We start from the raw sequence: 22,048 nt of genomic DNA on the forward strand, positions 1-22,048 counted from the left end.
TAAAAAAATATATACTGCAGCCTACCAGGAAAAGTTATTGATCGCCTTTAACTTAAAAGCTGCATCATCGCGCGGGTCTAATGCGCTCGCCCCCTCCTTTCCGTTTATCGCAAACCGGTATTTTCCCCACAAGATGCGGCGAAACCGGATGTGACGTCATAGCATCCCGGGATGTAGTACAGAAAACAAATATACTTAAAACACTTCTAACTTTAACTAGAAAATACTAACAAATGAATTACTAAGTGAAAATATTATAAACTAAATAACTGCCATAAAGGCTTTTCTTCGAGTGTTTTCCATGTTGATGAGGGTGAGTACAAATGACTGATTTACAATAATTTAATTGTGAAAGTGCGCTTGATTTATCGTACAATTTCATTGGACCTCTGTGAACTACTCATCAATTTTATTGGTCTACTGTTACGAGGCAAAATGTTTTTGGCGGCATGAAAAAAAACCATGCATTAGCTGCACCGTAGTAAAGGCCGCAGTGTTCAAAGCATGGGAAAAAAGTAGCAGCTTATAATCCGGAATCTACGGTAATTTTTTTTGTGTGGCAGTGGTATGGTGCAATACATAAAATGACTGCAGTATTGTGTAGCTCTAGCTATATTTTTGTACCTAAAACTTTGCACAATTGGCAGTCATTTTATGTATATCATATATACGTATACAACCTTGGGATTCATCATCTTGCAGGCACTCACAAAACAAAGAAATACTGAAGGATTCAGTAAAAAAAAACACACAATATTTGAAAGAGGACAAATCATGCAAAAAGTAACCAAAAACACGTGGAACATGAACTGCAGTGTGCTCAAAGGTGAGTCCGCAACTGCAGTGTCCGTTCAACGTTGAGGCGAGTGAAGTCCATCCAGGAGCTCGATGGCAGCAGGGCAACAACTGCTCCTGAACGTGACAACGTGGCACCCAAGTCTTCTGCACCTCCTGCTGGACAGTAGTTGCAAAAAGAGAGGGAGGTCTGTTAAAAGCAGTAAGATGGCACAGAACACCTGTTTGTTTCTGCTCATCTTCCACAATATTAATCTTGCTTTGCACTTTAATCCACACGGAGTAGTCTTTCACTATCAGACCTTGACACCATGTACACCCTCAGCAATGGCAGCCGCTGCTGTACCTGCACTCTTGGGGGTCTAGTTTGCCAGTGCCCCCAGATCACAAAAGTGCCAGATCGTTTATTTTGTTCAAAAGTACATCTGAAAAGGGAAATTACTGTGATTGCAGTTCAGAGTATCTAGTAGTTTTGTGAGCTGTTTGCAAAACATTGCTGTTGGGCACTGGTGCCACCCTGCCATCATTTGATATAATCTTGTTACCCAAGTGGTTAACTTGGTAATAATGGTTAATTATAATTTTCATAATTTTGGGGATGTGAATGTCATTAACAATTCTTATAATTATTGTCCAGTCCTGATTCTGCTTTTGTTCCAGCCCTAGTTGTGCCTCATCAGGAAAAGCAAATACAAATATGCATGGCGATTGGGGGGGGGGGTGTGATCTTTTCTTATTCTTCATCTTTTAAATTATTTTAACTTTTAAATTTCTGACAGGTCCTCACTATGAATGTCAAAGGCATTCACAAACATTCAAATGGCAGGTTTGAGGATGAATGAACTATAACCTGACTGTCATTGTCATCAACTGTTCTTAAATAAATGTAGTTAATAATGTTATATTTTCATTCCCTAACCTTACTTAAGCCGAATATCCAAACCACAAGTATAATTTATCAGCTGCTCTTTCACAGTATCCTTCAATGTATTTCAAATCTTCCAAGGGCTACTCTACATCTTCCTCCATCAAATCCTTACTCTACTCAAACTACTGTTCGTTCTAATATGGATTGTCTTCACCATTCCTCTGTGCAACCTGTTTCCCCTCAGTGACTTAACCTTTATCAACAGTGCCTGATTGGTAATTAAATTAAATCAGTTGAATTTTGGAGACGGTGCAAAAAATTTACTCAAGTGATGTTTATAGTTAAAGAAGCTGATTTTTAAGGAGGATTGGAAGAAGGTTTAGTAGAGGTCTCCAAAAAGTTGAACTTTGATAGAAGAAATAAAATCTGCTTCTAATGATTAATGGCCTATCCACCATAATCAATGGTTTGCAGACTTGCTGTTCAATATCATGAAGCTTCAGTACGAGGATGACAATGCCATCTTAGCACACTCTGAAGACTTCCAATGTATCCTAATGCCTTTGCCAAGGCAGGGTCTTGTTTTGAATATAAAAAGGGCCATAGGTCCTATAGCAGCCAACGCATATCCAGCCATTTATCCATCCCTCCATAAAAATTGATGATTTTGCCGTTGGAAATGTAGATCACTTTTGCTATCTTGGCAGCATTTTCTCATCAAAAGAAGACATTGACTCAGAGATCAATCACCATCTGAGCAGTGCTAGTGGAGCCTCTGAAGGATTAAGGAAAAGTGTCTTTGAAGACTGCGACTTTCAGGTCCAAATAAAACTTTTGGTCCATAGAACAGTTGTCCTTCCTACATTACTGTATGGAGCTGGATCATGGACCACATACAGTAGGCACCTGAAAGCCCTGGAAAATATCACCAAAGATCTTGGGAAAAATTTTGAGGACCAGCTCAATGGTCAGAAGCACTAACAGCAGTATACTGGAGGAGGCCAACGTGAAAAGCATCTCTATCATGATAAAGGAACACCAATTGCAATGGAATGTCATGTCATCCAGTTGCCTAATTCACATCTTCCAAAACAAATCCTTTACTCCCAGTTGAAGGAAGTAAAGCTCTTGGTAAGGAAAGAAAATGCTTCAAAGATAACATTAAAATCAGCCTGAAGCAATTAAACACCACACCTTGGAACTGAAAAGACATTGCAGTCAATAGATAAACCTGGAGGAAATCTGTTCAAGAGCAACCTGAAGACCAACAGACAGCACTTTGGAGAACATGGCTCTGCGCACCACAGTTCTGAGAAGTGACCTCACATATGTAATGAGTATAAGTTAATAAAAGGTAGAAAATCACAGCATAAAGTGAAATATAAAGATCTCATTTGTGTATCATCAGAGTGAACAGGTATTCTGATCATGAGACAATCAGAGTTCTCTCACGACCAACTAAATATTGAAGGTTGCAGAAAATTAAGAAAAGGTACGACATTAAATTTTTAATGATTTGTGTGATAAAGCATCTGCTGATCACAAAGCAGCGGAGAAATTAATTGATGAGTTTGCCAAGATGAAAATCTAATATGCTGAATGGCTGTGTCAGTCACATGTATGTGATAAACTAGTGTAAGACAAAGACTGCTTACCGGTAGCACATAATTTCAGAGTCAGGAATGATGCCAATGCCAAACAGCCACTTACTATCCACTTGGGCAGCTGAGATAGTGATAGCTTACCTTTCTACTGGTTCAATGTACACATTATTGTTTAATACACAAAATTGTTAATATATAAAAATGCCTTCACGTTATATAAGGTGATGATTGGTGATTTGCTGTAGGGTTTTGTTTTTGCTGCAGATATTCTATCATTGAATCATTGAATTTAAATAGAGTTTCAAAAAAATAAAATTGCTAATTCTAGGATGCAATTAAAATTACAAATCAATTGTAACAAAGAAGCATATTTTAGTTGAATTAGGATATTATGTTAAAAGGCTATTGGAAATAAGATTTCTGTATAGAGTGAGAAAATATGGATAAAGGTCAAGTATGTTGTATATTTTGTAGGCAGATGAAGAAGATATTTGTAAACTAATTAGATAAGTGGTTAGAAAATAAAGGAATCTTCTGGCACAGAAATGCTAATAAATACAATTACTAATAACTACAAGTACTCCCACAGGTAAATAAGTATTTAAAAAGAATAAAACGGGTTAGGTTTTGAAAGCAAAAGGATTATATTGGGATTTTAGAGTAAAGCTGCTAAAGTCTGAATGTGCTTCACCTGTCCATGTTACCAATGTGTTCTTGGAAGAGCTGAAGAAGTTGCAATAAAAGATTTCCTTGTATCACACCTGGACTGGACAGACCGGCTTTTGAAATGTGACTAAAAAATAAACACAAGAACGTCACCCAGAGATATTAGAGTGCATCAGCCTTTCATTACAAGTTTGTCCAGAAAGGGGAAATGAGGTAAATGCATCAGACAAACAATTGCTGAGATATCTATACGAAGGATGGAAGGAAGTTCCTGAAACACTGAAGTTATCCAAATGATACATGGCTGATTTATTATCCCTCTCAACACCATTCTCCTGTGAATTCCACAGATTTACCACCTTCTGGCTAAAGAAATCCCTCCTTATCTCTGTTCTGAATGGACATCGCTCTATTCTGTTGCTCTGGTGTCTTGTCCTAGACTCTCCCAATTTATGAAATGTCCTCGCCACATCAAATCTATCTAGGCCTTTCAGTAGTCAATAGATTTCATGAAATCCTCCCTTTACTTCTAAAATCCAGTGAGTACAGGCCCAGCAGCATCAAATATTCCTCATACGTTAACCCTTTCATTCCCAGAATGATTCTCGTGAGCCTGCTGGACCCTCTCAACGCCAGCACGTCATTTCTTAGATATGTGGCCCAAAGCTGCTCACAATACTCCAAGTGCGGTCTGGCCAATGCCTTATAAATTATCAGCATTACATCCTTGCTCTTATATTCTAATCTTCTCGAAATGAATGCTAACATTGTATTTGCACTCCTTACCACTGACTCAGCCTGCAGTTAATCGTTAGGGAGTCCAGTACAAGGACTCACAAGCCCCTTTGCAGCTTCGATATTTATATATAACCATATAACAATTACAACACACAAACAGGCCATCTCAGCCTTTCTGGTCCGTGCCGAATGCTTACTCTCATCTAGTCTCACCGACCTGCACTCAGCCCATAACCCTCCATTCCTTTCCTGTCCCTATCCAATTTTACTTTAAATGACAATACCGAACCTGCCTCTACCACTTCTACTGGAATCTCGTTGCACACAGCTACCACTCTCTAAGTAAAGAAGTTCCCCCTCGTGTTACCCCTAAACTTTTGCCCCTTAACTCTCAACTCATATCCTCTTGTTTGAATCTCCCCTACTCTCAATGGAAAAAGCCTATCCACGTCAACTCTATCTATCCCCCTCATAATTTTAAATCCCTCTATCAAGTCCCCCCTCAACATTCTACGCTCCAAAGAATAAAGACCTAACTTGTTCAATCTTTCCTTGTAACTTAGGTGCTGAAACCCAGGTAACATTCGATTAAATCTCCTCTGTACTCTCTCTATTTTGTTGACATCTTTCCTCTAATTTGGTGGCCAGAACTGTACATAATACTCCAAATTTGGCCTCACCAATGCCTTGTACAATTTTAACATTACATCCCAACTCCTGTACTCAGTGCTCTGATTTATAAAGGCCAGCATACCAAAAGTTTTCTTCGCCACCCTATCCACATGAGATCCCAGCTTCAGCGAACTATGCACCATTATTCCTAGATCACTCTGTTCTACTGTATTCCTCAATGCCCTACCATTTACCATGTATGTCCTATTTTGATTAGTCCTACCAAAATGTAGCACCTCACACTTATCGGCATTAAACTCCAACTGCCATCTTTCAGCCCACTCTTCTAACTGGCCTAAATCTCTCTGCAAGCTTTGAAAACCTACTTCATTATCCACAACACCACCTATCTTAGTATCATCTGCATACTTACTAATCCAATTGACCACCCTATCATCCAGATCATTAATATATATGACAAACATTGGACCCATTACAAATCCCTGAGGCACACCACTAGTCACCAGCCTCCAACCTAACAAACAGTTATCCACCACTACTCTCTGGCATCTCCCTTCCAGCCACTGTTGAATCCATTTTACTACTTCAATATTAATACCTAACGATTGAACCTTCCTAACTAACCTTCCTTGCGGAACCTTGTCAAAGGCCTTACTGAAGTCCTTATAGACAACATCCACTGCTTTACCCTCGTCAACTTTCCTAGTAACCTCTTCAAAAAATTCAATAAGATTTGTCAATCATGACCTTGCATGCACAAATCCATGTTGACTGTTCCTAATCAGACCCTGTCTATCCAGATAATTATATATACCATCTCTAAGAATACTTTCCATTAATTTACCAACCACTGATGTCAAACTTACATTTTTGAATTTGAATTTTCTCCCCATTTAGAAAATAATCTACACCTTTATTCTTTCTACCAAAGTGCATGGCCATACATTTCCTGACACTCTATTCCGTCTGCTATTTCATTGCCCATTGTCCCAATCTGTCTTAAGTCCTTCTGAAGACTCTGCTTCCTCGAGACTACCTGCTTCTCCACCTATCTTCATATCATCCACAAACTAGGCTGCAAAGCCATCATCCAAATAGTTGACATATAATGAAAGGAACAGTCCCAATACCAACCACTTCAGAACACCACTAGTCATTGGCAGCCAACCAGAAAAGGCCACCTTTATCTCCATTGTTTGCCTCCTGCCAGTCCATCAATCTTATATCCATGCTAGTATCTTTCCTGCAATACCATGGGTTCTTATCGTGTTAAGCAGCTTCATGTGCAGCACCTTGTCAAAGGCCTTCTGAAAGTCCAATTATACAACATCCAATAACTCTCCTTTGTCTATCCTGTCTGTTATTTCCTCAGAAGTCCAATAGATTTATCAGGCAAGATTTCCCCTTAAGGAAGCCATCCTGACTTTGGCCTACTTTATCATGCACCTCCAAGTACCCCAAAACCTTATCTTTAATAATCATCTCCAAAATTTTCCCAACCACTGAAGTCAGGCTAACTGGCCTATAATTTCCTTTCTTTAAGAGTTGAGTGTCATTTGCAATTTTCCAGTCCTCCATAACTATTCCAGAATTTAGTGAGCCTTCAAAAATCATTACTAATTGTTAAAGTTTAATTGTCATTCAACCTTACATGACTACCCATGAATGCAGCCTAACAATACTGCATTCCTCTGGGCCCAGGTGCAAAGCACAGTACCAATAGTCACACACAGATAGCAAGCACATATAAGATATCAGAAAAACACAGACACACACAGAAACATAGTCCAAGACCATAAGTCCATGTTACCCTGAATTAAATCCTATTATACCTGTTTACTAATTTTAGTCCCTTTTTCAAAGTGACATTCACCACTGTTCTACTAAAAGTAGTTGGTGGATTCACAATTTTATTTTCTTTTCCCAACAGAATACTAAGAATTGGAGAGCTGCTGTTGATCTCTGTGGAAGATTACTCACTGCACACGGTCAAGGCTATGGCAAAAGTGGTCAACCAACAAACCACACAACAGATTCTGTACAGGTAGATAATTGTGCCAATTAATTTTGTTTTCTCATCCTCTCGTGATGATGCCTATCTTGTGAATCAGACAACATTGGTTTCTTTTTTTTAAAATAATACGTACCTCTCAAGAAAATAGCTGTATATAAAAACAGCTTATGTGGTAATTACTATAGCAATTAAATTATTTTAAAAGTATTTGTTTTAAATAGCATTTGGGGTAAAAGTGCAATTTATACATATTTCAAGTACAGCATATGATTCAAATTTATATTTTGAAGCTCATTTTGTTCATTATCAGCATCACTTGAGTCTGACTTTGTTATGTTGTGATCTACATAAAACTCGCAATCAGTATTGTTATAATGATGCAAATGTAAAGGTACATCAATGCACAATTTTAGAAATAGCTAAGATGTTTATTTAAGATTTGGATGCTAAATTAAGTTTTCAAAACTCGGGATATACTGACTTAGTTTCACTATGAACGAAGTTACTGGTTCCTGATTTTTGTAAGTAATTTATTGTAATCTGGAATGAAAAATATACTCCTCTGCATCTCAATTGTGGATCTGCTATTATATATAATTGTATGTAGAACAGAGCCAGTTTAGATTCAAAATGTCAGTGTTTAAACAATTACAGTTTACAGATGTAATTTAATATGGTGCAGACAAAATAACAATATTGTATTCATTCTTGCAGCTATGGTTTGTGCGACTAGCCTTGTTGATGAAGCTGAGTTTATTCCAAAATGCTGAGATGGAATTTGAGTCATTCGGGAACCTTGATCAGCCAGATTTGTACTATGAATACTATCCACATGTATACCCTGGACGCAGAGGTTATTTTTTTTGTTATATTCAGTTAATGTATACTGTATGAAATAATGTCATTTTAATGGAGAGAAAAGATCAGTATATCCAGCTTTAATATTTTTTATTTTCATTGTATTAAGTTTTTTAAATCAACTTCTCTTTCATATATATTCAAAATTTAAATTCTTCAGGAGCTGTAACCTCTGTCATATCTTTTAGATAATTAAAAACACCAAAGTTTAGGAATTCTAGAAAGGGTGCATGAAGATTTTGTTGGAGCTATTGCCAAAGATGAAGGAAAAGCTAGGACTGTTATCATATCAGAGAATATTAAAGGGACAATTTTGACACAATAAGTGGGAAACTTTTCATTAACTGGAGAGTTGGTAGACATAGAAAGTATGGCAACTTGCATTTATGCTTGCTTGGCAACTCGCATTTATTGATCTGGAACACAGTGAAACAGGTTTGGTAAAAATTGAATGAATTGTGGAAGGGAAATTTAATCTGTAAGGAAGGCAGAATAGGCTTTTGTTATTATCGTGAACCGATAATACAAAACATAGTTTCCTTGGCTAAATTTATGCTTGAATATAAAATAAAAATATTATAGGCACTGACTGATAATCTGAAACATTGTAAAAATATTCAGCATCTTGGACAGCATCTGTGATGAGAGGAACAGAATTTATCCCTTAGGCCAATTATGGTAGACAATGAGTAGAAGTTAAAAGTGTGCTAAATTTTAAACTAAAAACAGTGGAAGGGAAAACCCAAGAGGGAGAATAGAACAAAATAGGAGGTCTGAGATGGGAAGGAAGCCAGAAGTGGTTAAATGCAAATTGTGCCTCAACTTGCTATCTTCTCAAAAAGACAAGCTATTGCATTGTATTGATTCATCCATAGGAAATAGAATTGGTATATTATTGTTATATGTATTGAGGTAAAGTGGAAAACTCGTATACTGTTCATATAGATCAAATCATTAGTGCATTGAGGTAAAATGAGATAAAGCAATAACAGTGTGTAGAATAGAGTGCAATAGCTATACAGAAAGGGCAATGTAAGTAAATAGTAAGGTACAAGATCATAATGAGAGGTAGATTGTGAGGTTAAGAGTCCATTGTATTGTGGTAGCAAACCATTCAATGTTCTTATAACAGCAGGACAAAAACTACAGTATCAACCTATATCTTTCTGCTCAAGTGTCCAAATGGAACTTGAACCTACAAACTTTTGATTAGGATAATACCATGGAAATTAGCTGATCTTTGTGCTGGTAGGAATATTTTTGCCCATTCTCTATTCACACTCAATATGAGTTTTAGATTATGCCTTGTTACAGAGAAGTTATAATCTAATTATTTTAGAAGTCTTAATTATTTTATGTAATACCATAAGACATTGGAGCAAAATTAGGCCATTGAGTTTGCTCACCATTTGATCATGGCTGATTTATTTTCACTTTCAACCCCATTCACCTACCTTCTCCCATAACCCTTGACACCATTACTAATCAAAATCCTGTCAACTGCCACTTTAAATGTACGCAATGACTTGGCCTCCACAGATTCACCACCCTCTGGCTAAAGAAATTTTTCCCCTTCTCCGCTCTAAAGGGACATCTTTCTCCTCTAAGTCTGTACCCTCTGGACCTAGACTCTGTCATTATTTGAAACATCCTCTCCATGTCTACTCTGTCTTCAGTGTCTGGTAGGTTTCCATAAGAGCCACCCCCTCCCCCCATTCTTCTAAACTCCAGTGAGTACTGACCCAAAGCCGTCAAATGCTCCCTTTCACTTCCGAGATAAATCTTGTGAACCTCATCTGTTTATCTCCAATTCCAGCACATGCTTTCTTAGATAAGGGGCTAAAGATGTTCACAATACACCAAATGTGGTCTGATCAATGCCTTGTAAAGCCTCAGCAACCATTCTAATGATTCACTTTGCCTCTGAAAAAAATTCTAATCTTAAATGGGTAGCCACTTATTCTGAAACTGGAATGTCTAATTATAATCTGGGCCAGTGAACTAATCTTCAACCCTTTCAAACATTTTAAGGTGATTTTTTAAGGCCAACTTTCATTCTTTTAAATACTGGAGAATTTGAGTCCAGATATACAAAAGCTCCACATATGAAAACTCAGAAAAATCATTAAACCACAGTGGGGAAAAAGTAGATTAAACAGATATAAGGATTTTTAAAAGTCTGCACTGTGTGTAACTTCAAGAAAACTTGATTTGAGTTAAGGAAGCAAGTAGTTTTTTAATTTTAAAATAATCTTGAGAATTGCTTTTGGATTCTTTTTAAGTGTATTGTGTCAACAATCAATTCCCCTTGCCATATTTCACAAACCACAGGGTGCTTGTTTTTATCAGGCAACCAAGAAAATCAATGGCTGCTGAATACACTAGGCTTTGTTTACTGCATCTTTTAAGTACTATTATGTGGCCATCTTGAATTATTTAATTTGTCCATCAGAATTTGCCACATGGTGCTGCTTCGCTATGAAAAGCAATAAGCTTTGGAAAAAATATTACTGTGGAGTAAGAATACTAAGTGAGCAGAGAAGCTTAATCAGCACTCTTCAGCATCTGCTAAGAATAATGAGCTGTGACTGTTTAATGGCTCTTTACGAATTCTGTATGATCAATTTGTCCCATCACACTGCCTCCCAAGCAGGTCAATTTCAAAGCTGCAAGCTTTTGAAGCTGTACATTAAGTGATGTTCATTTAAAAAGGAATTTAAAAACTTACATTTGTATGATGTCATTTATGACTGAAAATATTTTGAAGTGCTTTGCTGCCAGTGAGAATGTTTGTGGTGTAATTATTGTCAAAACGGTTAAAATTTTATTCGGGTAATATTCTCAGTTCCTTCAAGTGATACATCTTCCAGTCTATGACATCTGTTGCTGTCCACTACTGGATTAAAATCCTGAAGCTCCCTGCATAACTGTATTTTCACTCCATGGACTGCAACAGTGGCTTATTTTCACTTTTGGTAGGGCAACATGGAATGGACTATGAATGTTGGCCTTGGCAACAGTGCAAGTATCAAGAAAATAATTAAATATTTTTTAAAAATCAAAAGGAAAAATTTAATATCCATTCCGATTATACAGTATTTTTTATTCTCCCACAATTATTACAACATTCCTGAGGTGTGACTGCTTCAGCTCAATGATGAACCATTTGCCAGTGTACACTTTGGTGCTACAATGTGTTCTTGATGAAGGAATTATGAATTTTGTACTTAATGAATTTATAGTATCCCTGAATGTTTTGAACTGCACAGGTATAAGTCTTTTTCTACTGTTACTTAAATGAAATACATTCAAGTAGGCTTTCAAAATTTTCCTTGATCCTACTAGGCAAGGTTTTCACCTTCTTTTGTCTAATTAGCGATGGTAATTTTTTTTCAAAATAATTCTCAGGAGTCCTTTTTGGAGTTCCATTTCTTTTTATTAGGCAAAATTTACCTCCAGAGGAATTGCAAAGGCCTTAAATATGAAGATATGCAAGAAAACTCATAATCCAGCACACTTGGAACTTATGGTGCTGGACTGTTAGAGTCTATTCCTAATGATACTCCTACATGCTCCTATTTCACTTTTACACATTAGTACAATAAATTCTCCAGTGAACTGACTGAAATGAAAGGGTGCAGGAAGTGTGCAAGCACTCTGCACCTTGGCTACAGCTGCAAACCTACCTACGTTACTGGTCGCTGCCGCTGTGCACCTCATCTGCAGCTGAAGTCCCAGCTCGCCAGCTAAACCCTAGACCTGACTGAAAACCCTGTCCATGTTCCAAACAAAAGAATGAGCCAGATACCAAACTTTCAGGATTTCCAAACAACCAGATGCTGGATTATTGGAATTCTACCAAATGCACTGTAAATTTACAGCTAAACAAATTCATAAATTACTTTTTTACCTTGCATCTTATGCAGAAAGTTGTATGAATAGTTGTGAAAAGCAGAAAATGCTTACGTAGTTTACTATGACAAAAATAGTAAGCTATCTTTATTCCAGTTGTAGTGTTACCAGAAAATATTCTCTACCAATTCACTTCAATTCAAATGATCTGGTGACTGTGTTCATGATTAACCCAATTTACACAGGGAAGTTATGAAGTACAGTCATAGACTGTCTGATTGTCCTTGTGTTGATCTCACCAATGATTTGAATTGATTCTATCCACAAGAAGCTTTCACGTGAAACAGTTGAGCTTTTAGACTTGGTATTGATTTAGGGGTGAAAGTAAAATAATACTCTTCCACCAGATGTTTGATATGATTTACATAAACTACTGTAAGGCTTTTGACAAGGTCTCAAATGGTAGGCAGGCCCAGAAGATTAAATTCTGCTGTTTGTAATGTATGTAAATGACTTGCATTAAAATATACCCAGCCACTCTAATTAATAATATCAGGTAAAAGCGGTGGAATTCCAGATAGTGAGGAAGATTACAGACGAATCAGCTGGAAATTTGGGCAGAGGGGTAGCAGATGAAATTTTTATCCATGCACTTTGGAAAGTAAATGTCAAGAACTTCAGGAGTATTGATATACAGTGGGACCTTGTGACTCAAGTCCACAGCATGTTGAAAGTAGTAGCACAGGTGGATGGGGTGGTAAAGAAGACATTTGTTATGCATGTTTTCATTGGCTGAGGTGTAAGAGTACAATTGTTGGGACATCATGTACAGCTGTACAAAGCACTAATTAGAACTCATTGCATTCGGTGGGATGAGTTGAAGTGTTACAAAGGGTATAACTGAATACTGGATTGAGGCCAGTTAGCCTAACATCAGTGGTTGGGCAAGTGTTGGAGTCAAAGTCAGCATGATTTCTGTAAAGGGAAATCTTGCCTGGCAAATCTGTTAGAGTTCTTCGAGGAAGTAACAAGCAGAGTGGACAAAGGTGAGGAAGTGGATGTCCTTTACTTGGATTTTCAGAAAGCATTTGATAAGACTCCACATGAGGCTACTGAACAAGATAAAATATCATGGCATTACAGGAAAGATACGTGGATAGCAGAATGGCTGACAGGCAGGAGGCAGCGAGTGGGAATAAAGAGGGCCTTTTCTGGTTGGCTGCCAGTGACTAGTGTTGTTCCTCAGGGACCACTACTTTTCACATTGTTAGTGATTTAGATAGTGGAATCGATGGCTTTATGGCAAAGTTTGCCTTTGATACAAAGATAGGTCGATGGGTAGGTGGTGCTGAGGAAGCAACGTGATTGCAGCAGGACTTAGACAAATTGGAAGAATGGGCAAAAGAGTGGCAGTTGGAATACAGTGTTGGGAAATGTATGATAATGCATTTTGCTAAAAGGAATGATAGTGCATTGTGCTGCTGGTATTTAAACTAGAATTGCTGGGAGTGGGAACCGAACTGAAGAGACGGAGGAAGGGGTGGTTGGCTCACAATTAGAGAAAGTTTGTAGGCAGTGTGAGAGGGAGGATGGGCAGGTGATAGAGAAGGGATGCACTCAGACTGATGGTTTGAGATATGTCTATTTTAATGCAAGGAGCATCATGAACAAAGTGGATGAGTTTGGAGTGTGGATCAGTACTTGGAACTATGATGTGGCCATTACAGAGACTTGGGTGGCTCAAGGGCAAGAATGGTTACTTAGAGTACCAGGCTTTAGATGTTTTAGAAAGGACAGGGAGGGAGGTAAAAGAGGTGGGCGTGGCACTGATGATCAAAGATAGTACCACGGCTGCAAAGAAGGTGGAAGTCATGGAGGGGTTGTTTACTGAGTCTCTGTGGGTGGAAGTTAGGAACAGGAAGGGGTCAATAACTCTACTGGGTGTTTTCTATAGACCACCCAATAGTAACAGGGACAGCGAGGAGCAGTTAGGGAGACAGATTCTGGAAAGGTGTAATAATAACAACAGAGTTGTCGTAGTGGGAGATTTTAATTTCCCAAATATTGATTGGCATCTCCCTGGAGCAAGGGGTTTAGATGCGGTGGAGTTTGTTAGGTTTCCTGACACAATATGTAGATAAGCGTACAAGAGGAGAGGCTGTACTTGATCTGGTATTGCTAAATGAACCTGGTCAGGTGTCAGGTCTCTCAATGGGAGAGCATTTTGGAGATAGTAATAAAAATTCTATCTGCTTTACCATAACATTGGAGAGAGACAGGAACAGACAAATTAGGAAAGCAATTAATTAGAGTAAGAGGAAATATGAAGCTATCAGACAGGAACTTGGAAGCTTAAATTGGGAACAGATGTTCTCAGGGAAATGTACGGCAGAAATGTGGCAAATGTTCAGGGCATATTTGCATGGCGTTCTGCATAGATACGTTCCAATAAGACGGAAAGGATGGTAGGGTACAGGAACCATGGTTACAAAGGCTGTTGAAAATCTAGTCAAGAAGAAAAGAAAAGCTTATGAAAGGTTCAAAGAACTAGGTAATGATAGAGATCTAGAAGATTATAAGGCTAGCAGGAAGGAGCTTAAAATGAAATTAGGAGAGCTGGAAAGGGCCATGAGAAGGCCATGGCAAGCAGGATTAAGGAAAATCCCAAGGCATTCTACAAGTATGTGAAGAGCAAGAGGAAAAGACATGAAAGAATAGGACCAATCAAGTGTGACAGTGGGAAATTGTGTATGGAACCGGAGGAGATAGCAGAGGTACTTAATGAATTCTTAGCTTCAGTATTCACTGTTGTTCCCTTATTCAAGAAAGGGAGTAGAGATAGTCCAGGAAGTTATAGACCAGTCAGTCTTACTTCAGTTGTCAGTAAGTTGATGGAAAAGATCCTGAGAGGCATGATTTGTGAACATTTGAAGAGGCATAATATGATCAGAAATAGTCAGCATGGCTTTGTCAAAGGCAGGTCGTGCCTTACGAGTCTGACTGAAATTTTTGAGGATGTGACTAAACATATTGATGAAGGTAGAGCAGTAGATGTAGTGACTATGAATTTCTGCAAGGCATTTGATAAGGTACCCCATGCTAGGCTTATTGAGAAAGTAAGGAGGCATGGGATCCAAGGGAATATTGCTTTGTGGATCCAGAACTGGCTTGCCTACGGAAGGCAAAGAGTGGTTGTAGACGGGTCATATTCTGCATGGTGGTCGGCCACCAGTGGTGTGCCTCAGGGATCTGTTCTAGGACCCCTTCTCTTCGTGAATTTTATAAGTGACCTGGATGAGGAAGTGGAGGGATGAGTTAGTAAATTTGCTGATGACACAAAGTTTGGGGGTGTAGTGGATAGTGTGGAGCGCTGTCAGAGGTTACAGTTGGACATTGATAGGATGCAAAACTGGGCTGAGAAGTGGCAGATGGAGTTCAACTCAGTTAAGTGTGAGGTGGTTCATTTTGGTAGATCAAGTATGATGGTAGAATATAGTATTAATGGTAAGACTCTTGGCAGTGTGGAGGATCAGAAGGAACTTAGGGTCCGAGTCCATAGGACATTCAAAGCTGCTGCAAAGGTTGACTCTGTGGTTAAGAAGGCATACGATGCATTGGCCTTCAACAATCATTGGATTGAGTTTAAGAGCCAAGAGATAATGTTGCAGCTATAGGACCCTGGTCAGACCCCCACTTGGAGTACTGTGCTCAGTTCTGGTCTCCTCACTTCAGGAAGGATGTGGAAAATATAGAAAGGTTGCAGAAGAGATTTACAAGGATGTTGCCTGGATTGGGGAGCATGCCCTATGAGAATAGGTTGAGTGAACTTGATCTTTTCTCCTTGGAGCAACGGAGGATGAGAAGTTGATATCAGTTGATAGAGAGGTAAAGGATGATGAGGGGCATTGATCGTGTGAATAGTCAGAGGCTTTTTTTCCCAGGGCTGAAATGGTTGTCAGAAGAGGAAACAGGTTTAGGGTGCTGGGGACTAGGAACAGAGGAGATGTCAGGGGTAAGTTTTTTATGCAGAGAGTGGTGAGTGTGTGGAATGGGCTGTTGACAATGGTGGTGGAGGTGGATACGATAAGGTGTTTTAAGAGACTTCTGGAAAGGTACATGGAGCTTGGAAAAATAGAGGGCTATGGGTAATCCTAGGTAATATCTAACGTAAGGACATGTTTGGTACAGCATCATGGGCTGAAGGGCCTGTATTGTGCAGTAGGTTTTCTATGTTCTTTGTTTCTATGACAATTATCTAATTGAGAAGGTTCAAACATCAGAGCTGCAGAGAGACTTAGGAGTCTTCGTGTAAGACTCCCAGATGATTAATTTACAGGTTGAGTCTGTGGTAAAGAAGGCAAATGCAATGTTGGCATTTATTTCAAGGGGAATAGAACATAACAGCAAGGAGATAATGCGGAGGCTTTCTAAGACACTAGTCAGGCCGCACTTGGACAATTGTCAACTGTTTTGTGCCCCCTATGTCAGAAAGGATGTGTTGTCATTGGAGATAGTCCAGAGGAGGTTCAAAAGGATGATTCCAGGAATTAAGCAGTTAACATGAGCAGAGTTTGGCAGCTTTGTGTCTGTACTCACTAGAATTTAGAAGAATACAGGGTGATCTCATTGAAACCTACCAAATGTTGAAAGGACTAGATAAGGTAGATGTGGAGAGGATTTTTCCTCTGGTGGGGGTACCCAGAACTAAAGGGCACAGCCTCAAAATTGAGCGGCAACCTTTTGGAACAGAGGTAAGGAGGATTTTCTCTTAGCCAGAGTGGTGAATCTATGGAATCCTCTGCCACAGACTGCAGTCGAGCCAAGTCCAGGGGAGTGGGGCTGAGGAGGGGAAAAAAGGATCCAACATGATTGAATGGCGGAGCAGACTCGATGGGCCAAATAGAAACATAGAAAATAGGTGCAGGAATAGGCCATTCAGCCCTTCGAGCCTGCACTGCCATTCAGTATGATCATGGCTGATCATCCAACTCAGAACCCTGTGCCTGCTTTCTCTCCATACCTGCTGATCCCTTTAGCCACAAGGGCCATATCTAACTTCCTCTTAAATATAGCCAATGAACCGGCCTCAACTGTTTCCTGTGGCAGAGAATTCCACAGATTCACTACTCTCTGTGTGAAGAAGTTTTTCCTCATCTCGGTCCTAAAAGGCTTCCCCTTTATCCTTAAACTGTGACCCCTCTTTCTGTACCTCCCCAACATCAGAAACAATCTTCCTGCATCTAGCTTGTCCAATCCCTTTAGAATTTTATATGTTTCAATAAGATCCCTCCTCAATCTTCTAAATTCCAGTGAGTATAAGCCTAGTTGATCCAATCTTTCTTCATATGAAAGTCCTGCCATCCCAGGAATCAATCTGGTGAACCTTCTCTGTACTCCCTCTATGGCAAGAATGTCTTTCCTCAGATTAGGGGACCAAAACTTAACACAATATTCCAGGTGCGGTCTCACCAAGGCCTTGTACAACTGCAGTAGAACCTCCCTGCTCCTGTACTCAAATCCTTTTGCTATGAATCCCAACATACCATTTGCCTTTTTCACCGCCTGCTGTACCTGCATGCCCACCTTCAATGACTGGTGTACAATGACACCCAGGTCTCGTTGCATCTCCCCTTTTCCTAATCTGCTACTGTTCAGATAATAATAAATAGCTTAATTCTGCTGCCATGTCTTATGGCCTTGTATTAAAGGTGGAAGTTGATAGTTTCCTGATCAATCAGGGCCTCAAAGGATATGGTGAGATGGCAGGTGTATGCGTTTGAATGGGATCTGAGATCAGCCATGATGGAATGGCAGAGCAGACTCAATGAGCTAAATGGCTTAATTCTGCTCCTATGTCTTATGGTCTTAAGGCCTTATTTAAATGCATGCAGTAAACAGAATAAGGTAGATGATCTTAGAGATTGGCAGGTATGATGTTTTGAGCATCACTGAGTCATGGCTGAAAGAAGCTCATTGTTGGGAGCTTAACATCCAAGGATTCATTTTGTATCAAAATGACAGGCAGGTAGGCCAAGGGGGTGGGCTGGCTCTGTTGGTTAAAAATGAAATCAGATTTTTTTTAAAAAAACATGTAAAAAGGGCAGTTTTACAGTAGTCATGGTGATTTCAATATGCAAATAGGTTGGTAAAATCAGGTTGGCGCTGTATCCCAATAGAAGGAATTTGTCGAATGCCTATGAGATGGCTTTTTATGTGGTTGAGTCCACTTGGGGGAAAGGCATTTCTGGTTTGGGTGTTGTGTAATAACCAGATTTGATTAGGGAGCTTAAGGTAAAGGAATACATAGGAGGCAGTGATTATAGTATGATAGAATTCACCCTGCAGTCTGAGAGGGAGAGGCTAAAGCCAAATGCATCGGTATTACAATGGAGGAAAGGGAATTACAGAGGCACAAGAGAGGAGCGAACCAAAGTTGATTTGAAGGGGACAGTAGCAGGGACAACAGCAGAACAGCAATTTGGAAGATTGAGGGTAAATTCATCCCAAAGATGAAGAAGTATTCCAGAGGGAGGATGATGCAACTGTGGCAAGAAATAGGAGTCAAAGACAGCATAAAGACAAAAAATAAAAAGGTCATTTAATAAAGCCAAAATTACTGGGACATTAGGGCATTGAGAAGCTTTTAAAACCACCAGAAAGCAATTTTTTTTTAAATTCAAAAGGAAAAAAAAGATGAAATATGAAAGTAAGCTGGCCAATAATATAAAAGAGGATACCAAAAGTTTTATAAAAAGTAAAAGAGATGTGAGAGTGAATATCAGAATGCCGGAAATGATGCTACGTGGGTAGTAATGGGGGACAAAGAAATGATGGACAAATTTAAGTATTTTGCAACAGTTTTTACTCTGGAAGACACTAGCAGTATACCAGAAATTTGAGTGTGTCAGTGGGCAGTAGTTGCTTTTACTAAGGAGAAGGTGCTTGGAAACTGAAAGGTCTGAAGATAGATAGGACATTTGGACCAGATGGATTACACCTCAGGGTTCTGAAGGAGGTAACTGAGAAGATTGTGGAGGCAATAATGATGTTCTTTTAAGAATCAGTTGATTCTGGAATGGTTCTGGAGGACTGGAATCTTGCAAATGTTACTCCACTCTTTGAGCAAGGAGGGAGGCAGAAAAAAGGAAAAAGTCAGTCTGTCTGACTTCAGTGGTTGGGAAGACGTGCAGTTCTTTATTAAGGATGCGTTTTGACATACTTGGAGGTGCATGATAAAGTAGGCCAAAATCAGCATGGTTTCCTTAAGCGGAAATCTTGCCTGACAAATCTGTTGGAATTCTTGGAGGAAACAACAGGCAGGATAGACAAAGGAGAATCAGTGGATGTTGTATTCTTGGATTTGAAGAATGCCTTTGAAAAGATGTTGGACATGTGGCTTCTTAATGAGATAAGAGCCCATAGTATTATAGGAAAGATACTGGCAAGGATAGATCAGCAGACTGGTAGGAGACAAGGAGTGGAAATAAAGGGGGCCTTTTCTAGTTGGCTCCCGGTGACTAGTGGTGTTCTGTAGGGGATCTACAGAAAGATCTTGATAGGGAAAGTGAGCAAGGAAGTAGAAGATGGAATATAGTAATGGGAAATTTATGATAATGCACTTTGATAGAAGGATAAAGGTGCACTATTTTCTATATGGAGAAAAAATTCCAAAATTAGAGGTGCAAAGGGACTTGAGTCCTTCAGTCGGATTCCTTAAAGGTTAGTTTGCAGGTTCAGTCAGCCTCCGAATAGAGGGACATCCATTTAGAACAGATGAGGAGGAATTTCTTTAGCTAGAGGGTAGTGAATCTGTAGAATTCATTGCCACAAACAGCTGTGGAGGGTAAGTTATTGTGTGTATCTAAAGCAGAGTGTGCAAGATTCTTGATCAGTCAGGGTGTCAAAGGTTTTGGGGAGAAGGATGGGGAGTGGGTTTGAGAGAGAGATTAAATTTGAAAAAATGGAATTGTGGAGCCTAATTCTGCTCCTCTTCTGGTTGCAACACAACTGAAAGAATATGGTTGTGATAGAGTGCAAAATAAAAACAGCAAATACAAAGAGAAAGAAAAATAATAAATCAATAAGCAATAAATATCGAGATCATGGAGATGAAAAAGCAGTAGACAATTTGGAACTGTTTTGCTCATTGTGGTGTCAAGCATTAAGGTTTGGAGATGTCAGAAATGGCCTGGAGTGAAAATGAAACTATTTCATTACTTCAACAAAGGAGCTGCAAAGTATTTGGAAGCATTGACAGTCATCTTGAATGTTACAAAGAAAATGAAGATTTGGAGGAAGCAATTATTGATAACATTGTACGAAGACACTGCATTATCAGCACTAGGTGCCTGCACTGATTTTGTTCATTCCATACACTGTAGTGTTCCATTTTATTCTGTAGTTCATTTAAATGCATAAATTTTATTAAGTTTGTTTTTTTATTCCTTTTTATCTATTTCCATGAAATTTTGGCTAACTGGGCCAAAATGTACTGGTCCCAATGTGTCCCAATTAATCATAATCCACAGTATTCTAGTTGACAATTACAACTGTTGCCATTATTATGGGATACCCTTGTTACATGCTATTTCGTTTTCAACAGAGCAGCTAGTTGCAAGTTCATAACAGACATTCTATCTCATGTACTATATATGCTGAGGACAAAGTATTTTAGTTTGCAAGTCTCAGAATGAAGGGCACAATTAGTAAAACATTTTCAGGCTTGAATTATTGCTAATGAAGTAATATAAACTAAGCAGACAAAATATTAAACATGATATCACTTTCCCCCACCCTGGGAAAAAGACTGTTACCATCTAGCTCATCTATGACTCGTAATTTTAAACTACTTGGTAAGGTCATACCTCATTCTATGTTCTAAAGAATAAAGACCTTGCCTGACCAGCCTCTCCCTACAACTCGGGCCCTCCAGTTCTTGTAACATCCTCATGAATCTTTTTAGTATTCTGTACTCTGTACACAATGCTCCAAGTGTAGCCTCAAGATATGAATTGTACAACTGCAACATGCCCTATGACTGATGAAGGCTAAGTACCTTTTTCATACCTAGTCTAGCTTTGTTGCCACTTTCAACAAACAATGCACATGTACTCTGAGAGTTCTCTGGATCATTACATTCCTTTGACCCTGACCACGCATAGTACAAGTCTTATTCTGTTTTGAATTTCCAAAATGCATCACCTCAGACTTCCTGTGTTGAAATCCATTTACCACTCCTCAGCCTACTTACCTAACTGATCAAAATCCCCTTGTAGTCTATGATTCTTCCCAATCTTAACAATCAACAACACCTCCTAATTTCATTTCCAAATTTACTGATTAAGCCTTGCACATTTGCATCTAACACTTCTGGTCAGTCCAAAGGTCTCTAAGGATTTACATGAACAAGGCAACATCTTAGTAAAGTTACTATTTCAGCAATATCTGTACCAATGATTCAGCAGCAGGAATTTAAACCCAGTGATTTAATTAGCTGGGAATAAAGAGCTAGTTTAGTTCAATTATTGTAAAAGCTCGCCTGATTCATTGAGGCATTAAAGTATTTAGGGAAGAAAATCTGCTATCCTAACCTGCGTTTGATCTCTTTATCATACCAATTCAAATGGCGTTGACTCTTAACTGTTTCCTGAAAATGCTCAGCCCAATGCATAGCAGTGTGGGCATTAAATGTTGGCCTTATATAAGAAGGTACTTCTGCTAAATTACCTGTTTCTTTGTCTTTATATTAGTTGTCATTAACGAGTAGCTGTAGTGTGTAGGTCGCTCCATTTAAAAATTTTTTTTTTTAATTTCTTGGATTGTGGTTGCGGCCAGCAACAGGTTAATCAGTTAGAGATGAGGTCTGGAACTGGGAGCTTACATCACTTTAGGCAAAACCTGAATATCGATTTCTCCTTCCTGTAAACAAATCCCCCCCACCCCCAACCTTGCTCTATTCCCTTCTCTGACTTTTTACGTCTTCTCACCTACCAACTACTTTCCCCTGGCTCCCTTCCTCCT

The 22,048-nt window shown here is 38.9% G+C and overlaps 1 protein-coding gene and 1 long non-coding RNA gene across 3 annotated transcripts in view; one reads left to right on the forward strand and one right to left on the reverse strand.

Moving 5' to 3' along the window:
- trappc12 (trafficking protein particle complex subunit 12) overlaps positions 1-22,048 on the forward strand; it is a 125,259-nt gene that overhangs the window by 33,376 nt on the left and 69,835 nt on the right. For both annotated transcript variants that reach the window (XM_073056823.1, XM_073056824.1), the window contains exons 4-5: positions 7,235-7,348; positions 8,033-8,171. In XM_073056823.1, the coding sequence (XP_072912924.1) occupies positions 7,235-7,348; positions 8,033-8,171 (253 nt within the window). The remainder of the gene's footprint in view (positions 1-7,234; positions 7,349-8,032; positions 8,172-22,048) is intronic.
- LOC140733459 (uncharacterized) lies at positions 512-21,957 on the reverse strand. Its single transcript, XR_012100289.1, has 3 exons — positions 21,755-21,957; positions 3,959-4,060; positions 512-951 (listed from the first exon to the last, which is right to left on the reverse strand). It is a non-coding gene; the product is annotated as an uncharacterized lncRNA (long non-coding RNA).

Source organism: Hemitrygon akajei, chromosome 9, assembly GCF_048418815.1.
Source record: "Hemitrygon akajei chromosome 9, sHemAka1.3, whole genome shotgun sequence".
In the NCBI taxonomy this organism is placed as follows: domain Eukaryota; kingdom Metazoa; phylum Chordata; class Chondrichthyes; order Myliobatiformes; family Dasyatidae; genus Hemitrygon; species Hemitrygon akajei.